The following is a 9,995-nucleotide window of genomic DNA, read 5'->3' as shown; positions in this document are numbered from 1 at the left end:
TGGTAACAGACCCCTGGTAACGGGGGACATGGTAACAGACCCCTGGTGACAGACTCCACGGTAACATGCCTACCCTGTACCCCTGGATGCAGTGAGCACGGTGACAGACTCCTGGTGATGGAGATCCCCCTCCCACCTCTCCCCCGGGGTGAGGCCATTAATTGGGTCCTGGGAAAGTGTTGATGACTCTGCAGGCCCTCTGCATGTTCACCTCCACAATTCTCAACCATCAGCTCCCTCTGAATTTGCTCCACATTTCCAGCATCAGCACTTGTTCATTTCTAGCTGACGTTGATTATCTACGATCGGGCCACAGGCCCCAGGAGGTGGCTGTTGCCAGAGTAACCAGCCGCACTGACCCAAATCGAAGCCGCAATGTTGGACGGTGTGAAGGCTGACCTTTGAACTGTGGCCTGTCTGGTTCAATTAGGCCTGAAGGCCCTGATCCCTCCCAGTGACTGGCTGGAAGACAATTCCTCACCGTCCAGGATTAAGATCAAATCCCTGTCAGTCCGATTAAAGATTAATCACAATTTTTTCAGAAATGGAGGAAGATTAGGCGCTGGAGGAGCAGAGAGATCCATGTTCTAAACCCAGGAATTACTTTAGAGGTTACTAAAATGTGTTGGACAGGTACAAAAAATTATTTTAAGAAACATAGAGGAATGGCAGCCTACATATCAGAGGCTGGGAGGTGAAGGGAGGATGTGAGGCCTCAGTTAGAGAAAGCTCTGGTCAGGCAATAGGCCCTGTTACAGGGGAGGCCATGGCTTTGTGGTATTGTCGCTGGACTGTTAATCCAGTGACCTGGATAATGTTCTGGGGACCCGGGTTCAAATCCTGCCACGGCAGGTGGTGGAATTTGAATTCAATAAAAATATCTGGAATTAAGAATCTAATAATTGCCGATTGTTGGAAAAACCCATCTGGTTCACTAATGTCCTTTAGGGAAGGAAACTGCCATCCTTACCTGGTCTGGCCTACATGTGACTCCAGACCCACAGCAATGTGGTTGACTCTGAACTGCCTTCTGGGCAATTAGGGATGGACAATAAATGTGGCCTGGTCAGCGACACATTCATCCCGCCAACAAAAACAAAAAAAAAAGGTTCTGTCAGGGGTCACTGGGTTCAGTAGTGGGCCCTTGTTCCTCCAGGAGGAGACAGTGACTCACAGACAGAGTGTGGCACAGATTCACCGGAACGTTCTTGGGGTTGAAATGGTTAAATGGTGAGGACAGGTTGTACAGTCTGCATTCTCTCCCAAACAACCCCCACCCCACACCCCTCAAAGCGCTGGCAGCCTGGGGGATATCTTCAAAATGGAGGCTGATGGATGTTTTATTGGAGGTATGGAGGAAGGCGGGGTGCGTGGAGTTGAGGCGCTAACTGGTATAGATGGGGGTGGGGTATCTGCTCCTCGGTCAGTGTAGTATCTGCTGGTCAGTGCCAGCTGGAAGAGCATAGGCAGAGTGACTGCCCCCAGTGTTCCTGGTTGGTGCTTCTCGAAGTTACTGATATCCCACACGGAGAAAGATGCTTTTACAACATCTAAGGCAGAAGCTGGGCCCACTCATACATAGAAACATAGAGGATAGGAGCAGGAAGAGGCCATTCAGCCCTTCGAGCCTGCTCTGCGATTCATCACTATCACGGCTGATCATCCAACTCAATAGCCTAATCCCGCTTTCTCCCCATAACCTTTGATGCCATTCGCCCCAAGTGCTATATCTAGCCACCTCTTGAATATATTCAATGTTTTGGCATCAACTACTTCCTGTGATAATGAATTCCACAGGTTCACCACTCTCTGGGTGAAGAAATGCTCCTCATCTCCGTCCTAAACGGTCTACCCCGAATCCTCACTCTGTGCCCCCTGGTTCTGGACACACCCACCATCGGGAACATCCTCCCTGCATCTACCCTGTCCAGTCCTGTTAGAGTTTTATAAGTCTCTATGAGATCCCCCCTTCATTCGCCTGAACTCTAGAAAAAACAATCCCAATCGAGTCAATCTCTCCTCATACGTCAGTCCCATCAACCCCAGAATCAGCCTGGTAAACCTTCGCTGCACTCCCTCGAGAGCAAGAGCATCCTTCCTCAGAAAAGGAGACCAAAACTGCACACAATATTCTCGATGTGGTCTCACCAAGGCCCTGTGTAGCTGCAACAACACATCCCTGCTCCTGTACTCAACCTCTTGCAATAGTAAATGAACACGGAATGTTGGTCTTTATTTCCAAGGGAATGGAATACAAAAGTAGGAAAGCCTTGCTCAAACTGTGCAAGGCTGGAAAATGAGATTTACAGACTCAGTGGGCTGAAGGGCCTTTTTCTATAGTGGAGATGGTGATGGCTCTAAATCTAACGTGTTAGTCAGACCACAGCTGGAATACTGTGGGACCCCTGCTCTAAGGATAGATAGAGTAGCATCGGAGACAGTCCAGCGATGGTTCGCTCTGTGGATCCAGGGTATGGGTACAGACTTATGAGAAGACATTGAGTAGGTTGGGTCTGTATTCATTGGAGTTTAGATGATTGAGAGGTGACCTTATTGAAACACATAGGATTCTTAGGGGCCTTGACAGGGGAGATGTGGAGAGGTTGTTTCTCCTTGTGGGAGAGTCTAGGGCCAGAGGACATCATCTCAGAATAATATTTATATTAAATATTAAATATTTAAGACAGAGATGAGGAGGAATTTCTTCTCTCAGAGGGGAGTGAATCTGTGGAATTATTTACCACAGGGGTTGTAAAAGCTGGGTCATTGAGTATATTAAAGGCTGAGACAGACAGATTTGTAATCAATAAGGGGATCAGGGGTTTGGGGGAAGAGGCAGGAACATTGTGGATGATGAGATCAACCATGATTTTATTGAATGGCAGAGCAGACTTGATGGCCCGAATGACCTACTTCAGCCCCTATGTTTCCTGACCCTATTAAGGTCTGATAGTGAAGCTTCATTATACTGCATTTAAGAGCTAGTTACATCTGAGCCATAAGATGGTCTTTTGTGAGATCTTAGGATAGAATTAAGAAGTTCACATTACTTCTGGTAATGTGACATAGCACTAGAACAACGGGAAATCTCAAAGACCCGCACAAACCCTCAGTCCTCTTCCTGATGGCCAGAGCTAATCTTCTGATGTCAGTGAACCCTTTCAGGTACAAAACAGATCAGTCCCAATCAGATTGAATGGTGGAACAGGCTCGATGGGCCGCATGTTCTCCTCAGTTGGAAGTCACAGATCACAGGACTGTGATAGCACAGAAGAGGCCATTTGGCCCATCATGTCTAGACCAGCTCTCTGAAAGAGTGTCCCATCCAGTACCATTCGCCCATGACCCTGACCACCCGCTGCATGAAAACATTTCTCCCTGTGTCCCCATCAATTACCAATCACCCTCAATCTGTGTATTCTCTCATTCTCCATCCTTCCACCATAGAATCCCTACAGTGCAGAAACAGGCCATTCGGCCCAACAAGTCCACACCACCCCTCTGAAGAGCATCCCACCCTGACTTATTCCCCTTACCCCTGCATTCTCCCCATGTCTAACCTACACATCCCCGAACACTACGGGTAATTTAGCATGGCCAATCCACCCTAACCTGCACATCTTTGGACTGTGGGAGGAAACCGGAGCACCCGGAGGAAACCCACACAGACACGGGGAGAATGTGCAAACTCCACACAGACAGTCGCCCGAAGGTGGAATTGAACCTGGGTCCCTGGCGCTGTGAGGCAGCAGTGTTCTCTCTCTCTCTCTCTCTCTGCTCTCTGTGTCTGGATCCCTCACTGATTTCAAATATCTCGTTTGGATCTCTCTACACCATTCTCCTCTCTGAGGAATACCTCTTGTCCAGTCTGTTCCCGGAACCACGCTCTCTCATCCCTGCGATCGTTGGTGAATGTTTGAAATGCACCACTCAGTGGGAGAAAACCTCTTCCTGGGTTTTAGCTGAGTCTGTTTCAGGCCGGGAATCCTGGTTAAGTGAATGGTTTAATCTTGGGGATCCTGTTTAAAGGCAACATTCCTTTTTACAGGCACAATAATATGGACATCTCCCACAAACATTCCCAGCAATGAGTACTGTTAGTCAGGGTGGAGGTATCTTCAGGTTTGATAAACCCAATCACCATTGGCTATTGTACTTTATGTTCAATGGGAGTGTAATTCTGTTCGAATCCTCTTCCTTCAACTCATGGGATTAACTTTCTCTCTTACTTCTGGCAGGAGCAGGGATCTGTTTCCACGGAGACCAGGGCAAGGCCTAGAAGCCCCAAGTGCGGTTTCTCGCTGAAGGATGAGCTGGTGGACCATGAGAGTATGTAAAACTTTTTGGAAAATGTCCTGGATGTTGGTTTTCCACTGAATGTACACTACGACATGACTGAGAGGGTCAGAGTTTGGTCTGGGGGGTTATGGGGTGGGGGTGGGGAGTGGGCAGCGGGAGGGGGAAGAGGCCTCTTGTTTCTGGGCTCTCTCGGGTCCTCCTTCTCCCAGAGAAACTCCCAATCTCCCTGGGATCCCAAAGAGAGGACCACTGTCTCTTGGGGAAACAGAGCAGGGACAATCAATGTGGGTTTATCAGAGGAGAATTCTCCAGGAATCAATAAACAACAGACAGGATGATGGTGTTGTGGATTAATAATCCCAGACAATACCGGGAACACTCCTGGGTTTGAATCCTACCATCTTAAATTTTAGTTTTTAATAGCTTGGAATTAAACATTGACTGTGGTAAATGGTCCCTCAGCGATAGTAAACTACCAACAAGTCTTAACAAAGGAATGAAATGGCATGGACCATCAGCTGACCCTGCAAAGTCCTCTTCACTAACATCTGGGGGTTAGTGCCAAAGTTGGGAGAGCTGTCTCGCAGACTAGTCAAGCAACAGCCTGACACAGTCATACTCACAGAATCATACCTTACAAACAATGTCCCACACACCACCATCACCATCCCTGGATATGTCCTGTCCCACCAGCAGGACAGACCCAGCAGAGGTGGCGACACAGTGGGATACAGTCGGGAGGGAGTTACTCTGGGAGTCCTCAGCATTGACTCCAGACCCCCATGAAGTCTCGTGGCTTCAGGTTAAACGTGGGGAAGGAAACCTCCTGCTGATTACCACGTACCGTCCTCCCTCAGCTGGTGAATCGGTACTCCTTCATGTTGAGCAACACTTGGAGGAAGCACTGAAGATGACAAGGGCACAAAATGTACTCTGGGTGGGGGATTTCAATGTCCACCACCAAGAGTGGCTCAGCAGCAGTACTACTGATCGAGCTGGTCGGGTCCTAAAGGACATAGCTGCTAGACTGGGTCTGCGGCAGGTGGTGAGGGAACCAACAAGAGGGAAAAACATACTTGACCTCATCCTCACCAATCTGCCGACTGCAGATACATCTGTCCATGACAGTATCGGTAAGAGTGACCATCGCACAGTCCTTGTGGAGACCAAGTCTTATCTTCTGGAATTAAAGCCCAGACTCATGGTGGCTGTTGCCAATTGTCGGTAAAACCCCTCTGGTTCACTAATGTCCTTTAGGGAAGGAAACTGCCATCCTTACCTGGTCTGGCCTACATGTGACTCCAGGCCCACAGCAATGTGTATGGCTCTCAACTGCCCCCTGCAGTAGCTGTGTGAGACAGTTGAAGGGTCAATGAATGGCCCTATCAGTGACAGTCATGTCCCATGAACAAAGGAAGGATGTCTATAGAGGCAGGTAAGAGTCCAGGACAGGGTGATGGCATCCTGGTGAGACAGGCCTTCAGAGAAGCTGGTGAGGAGATGGTGAACCGACAGCATCACGGTCCACATTGGCACCAATGACTGAGACAGAAAGACAGATCTCTTCCTGCAGCCAGAATTCAGGAATCCAGTTGGAAATGAGAAAGCAGGGACCTCCAAAGGTGGAAGATCAGGTCACTCCTGGAACTCAGTGCAAGTGAGCTGTGGAAATGGGAGGACGCAGAGGAATGTGTGTCTGCAGGGATTGTGCAGGAGGGAGGGAGATTGAAGAGAAAATGGAAGCCAGACCACTATCAGACCAGCTGTGATTGGTGGAACAGGCATGGAGGGCCGAATGGCCTACCGTGATCATACTCCTGGGAGCGGCCCTGGGGGAAGGGGCTGATCAGGTCAGGAGGATAGCACTGAAAACGGAGCTGGGAATCTGCTCCTTGTGGGGGCACATGTGATTTGAGAGGTTTGCGAACCAAGAGATTACATTCCAGTAAGGTACTCCGAGAAATGAGGGATAACGAGAGCAGGAGATCCATGGGCTCAGAGATAGGGGGAGTGTAACAATGTCTACATGGTGTTACTGTGCCCATGGGTGAATGTATGCACTCTGAGCGATTAATCAGTGAGGGGCAGACTGGGTGGTCCTGTCAAATTCCAGTAACAGAGCCCTGGCTCCGAGATGGGCAGGTGCTGGGGTTAAATATTCCTGGATACAAGGTGTTCACGAAAGGAGGGAATGGGGAGGTGTGGCAGCGTTAATAAAGGAGGTGATCAGAATGCTCGAGAGAGAGAGGGACGACCCATGGGGGTGGAGGGGTCAAGGGGAGAATCTATTTAGTTCGAGGCAAGAAACAATAGAAGAACTATTGCACCAGGGAGTGTATTCTGAGGTGAGCAACAGGAGGACGAGTTAAAGAGGAACAAAACTTGCTTGGATATTACAGAGAGATGCAAACAGTAGTGAGGTTTGGAGGCAGAAGCTGTGAGCTGCTGTTGCTTTCAGTGTTTGGAAAGACGGTGTGAAATGAATGTTCTGTTTTTCTTTTAATTCTTAGGCTCCTCTGACAGCGATGGGACCAGCAGCAGTGAAGACAATTGGCTGCTTTCTGATATCGTGTCTCCACTCACAGAATTCCTCTCGTTGAAAGAGGAAATCGCTGGGGGAACGTTTTCACAGGCAGACAAGGAGCATCTCCACGGGAAGGTAGCTCAGCCTAGGGCTAGAACGGTAGCTAAAGCAGATGTAACACCTCAGCCCAACGCTGCTGCCTCTGACTCTCAACTCCGAGCTTGCCCTGGGGCGGCCAAACACAGAGAAAAACCGAGGATGGTGGTGGTCATAGTGGTTCGAGGCTGGCCCCATCTGAAGGGGCAATTAGAGACAAGGGGCAATAAAGGATGACCCCAAACAGTGATGCCATTGACCTGGGAACTAAATCTTTAAAAACACAGACAGCAGCAAAGTTTTAACATAAGCGATAGTTTTAAATAATGTGGGACTTGGATCTTCCTGATGGGAGAGGTGTTTCTGAGGAGTCATGTGTTTTCCACTGATCAGCATAAATGTGAGAATTACCCAAACTTCAAACAGTCACCACAACATTTAAGAGAGAGAGAGAGGAGAGGGAATCGCTTCTCTCAGGGGGGAGTGAATCTGTGGAATTCTTTACCTCAGACGGCTGTCAACGCTGGGTCATCGAGTATATTCAAGGCTGAGACAGACAGAGTTTTAATCCAGAAGGGGAATTGAGGTTTGTGAGGAAAAGGCAGAAAAGTGGAGTTGATGGTCATCAGATCAGCCATGATCTCATTAAATTTTAAAAAAATTTAGAACGGGGGGAAGGTTAGTTCAGATATGAAGTTATACAGTTATAGAGATGTGCAGCACAGAAACAGACCCTTTGGTCCAATCATTCATGTCAACCAGATATCCTAAATTAATCTGGTCCCATTTGCCAGCATTTGGCCCATATCCCCCTAAACCCTTCCTATCATATACCCATCCAGGTGCTTTTTAAATGTTGTAATTGTACCAGCCTATACCACTTCCTCTGGCAGCTCATTCCATACACACACCACCCTCTGCGTGAAAAAGTTGCCCCTTAGGTCCCTTTTAAATCTTTCCCCTCTCACCTTAAACCTATGCCCTCTAAGTTTTGGACCCCCCCCCACCCTGGGGAAAAGATCTTGTCTATTCACCCTATCCGTGCCCCTCATGATTTTAAAAACCTCTATAAGGTCACCCCTCAGCCTCCAACACTCCAGGGAAAATAACCCAGCCTATTCAGCCTCTCCCTATAGAACAAACCCTCCAACCCTGGCAACATTCTTGTAAATCTTTTCTGAACCCTTCCAAGTTTCACAACATCCTTCCTGTAGCAGGGAGACCAGAATTGGACACAGTATTCCAAAAGTGGCCTAACCAATGCCTTGTACAGCTGCAACATGACCTCCCAACTCCTATACTCGATGCACTGCCCAATAACGGTAAGCATATCAAACACCACCTTCACTTTCCTGTCTACCTGTGACTCTGCTTTCAAGGAATTATGAACCTGCACTCCAAGGTCTCTTTGCTCAGCAACACTCCCCAGAACCTTACCAATAAGTGTATAAGTCCTGCCCTGATTTGCCTTTTCAAAATACAGCACCTCACGTTTATCTAAATTAAATTCCGTCTTCCATTGCTCAGTCCATCGGTCCATCTGATCAATGTTCCATTTGCACTCTGAGGTAACCCTTTTCACTGTCCACTACACCTCCAACTTTGGTGTCATCTGCAAACTTACTAACCATATCTCCTATGAACACATCCAAATCATTTATATAAATGACAAAAAGCAGTGGACCCAGCTCTGATCCTGTGGCACACCACTGTCACAGGCCTCTAAGTCTGAAAAGCAACCCTCCTCCACCACCCCCTGCCTTCTACCTTCAAGCAGTTCTGTATCCAAACAGCTAGTTCTCCCTGTATTCCATGTGATCTAACCTTGCTAACCGGTCTACCATGTGGAACCTTGTTGAATGTCTTACTGAAGTCCATATAGATCACATCCACCACTCTGCCCTCATCAATCCTCTTCGTTACTTCTTCAAACAACTCAATCAAGTTAGTGAGAAATGATTTCCCACGCACAAAGCCATGTTGACTATCCCTAATCCGTCCTTGCCTTTCCAAATACATGTAAATCCTGTCCCGCAGGATTCCCTCCAACAACTTGCCCACCGCCAATGTCAGGCTCACCAGTCTATAGTTCCCTGGCTTTTCTTTACCCCCTTTCTTAAATAGTGGCACCACATTAGCCAATGTCCGGTCTTCCAACACCTCACCAGTGGCTATCAATGATACAAGTATCTCAGCAAAGGGCCCAGCAATCTCTTCCCCAGCTTCCCACACAGTTCTACAGTACATTTGATCAGGTCCTGGGGATTTATCCACCTGAATGCATTTTAAGATGTCCAATACCTCCTCCTCTGTAATATGAACTCTTTTCAAGGTGTCACTATTTATTTCCCCATGTTCTCTTTCTTCCATATCCTTCTCCACAATAAACACTGATGCTAAATACACGTTTAGTATCTCCCTCATCTCCTTCAACTCCATGCACAGGTGGCCTCGCTGATCTTTAAGGGGTCCTATTCTCACCCTTGTTACCCTTTTGTCCTTAATGTATTTGTAAAATCTCTTTGGATTCTCCTAAACTCTATTTGCCAAAACTATCTCATGTCCCCTTTTTGCCCTCCTGATTTCCTTCTTAAGTATACTCCTACTGCCCTTATACTCCTCTAGGGAGTCACTCGATCCCAGCTGTGTATACCTTACATAGGCTTCCTTCGTTTTCTACACCACAGCCTCAATTTCTCTGGTCATCCAGTATTCCCTACACCTACCAGCCTTACCCTGAAGACACCAATTGGTCATTGAGTCTGTACCATCAGAAATATACCATTACCTAGATTAGAGACACTTCCCCAAACAGTGGAGCAGAGTCAATGGGCCGAATGGCCTAATTCTGTTCCTATGTCCTTGTGGCATTGATTAATGCTGCAGGTTGCTGATTGGTTGGCAAGTTGACATGGATTGGTCTCAGCGTTACCATGGAGATGGGAACAGGAAGTAGAGGCTCCTGGAGACAACAAGTCCCTGGGTCATGTTTCTGACTGGAATGACAGTGTGTGGTCTGTGTTATTCCGGAGTGGGAGTACCTGCCAGAGGGCAGGGGGGAGGAATGACAGTGTGT

At 47.9% G+C, this 9,995-nt stretch overlaps 1 protein-coding gene across 1 annotated transcript in view; it reads left to right on the top strand.

Moving 5' to 3' along the window:
• The window catches only part of LOC109924546 (tonsoku-like protein), a gene marked incomplete at its 3' end in the record, with an annotated part of 44,239 nt that overhangs the window by 33,406 nt on the left and 838 nt on the right, over positions 1-9,995 (top strand). The window contains exons 6-7 of the mRNA XM_048621264.1: positions 4,239-4,329; positions 6,810-6,958. Of these exons, the coding sequence (XP_048477221.1) occupies positions 4,239-4,329; positions 6,810-6,958 (240 nt within the window). The remainder of the gene's footprint in view (positions 1-4,238; positions 4,330-6,809; positions 6,959-9,995) is intronic.

Source organism: Rhincodon typus, unplaced genomic scaffold (assembly GCF_021869965.1).
Source record: "Rhincodon typus isolate 14 unplaced genomic scaffold, sRhiTyp1.1 hic_rhity00000342, whole genome shotgun sequence".
Lineage (NCBI taxonomy): Eukaryota > Metazoa > Chordata > Chondrichthyes > Orectolobiformes > Rhincodontidae > Rhincodon > Rhincodon typus.
This window is presented reverse-complemented; position numbering and strand designations above follow the sequence as displayed.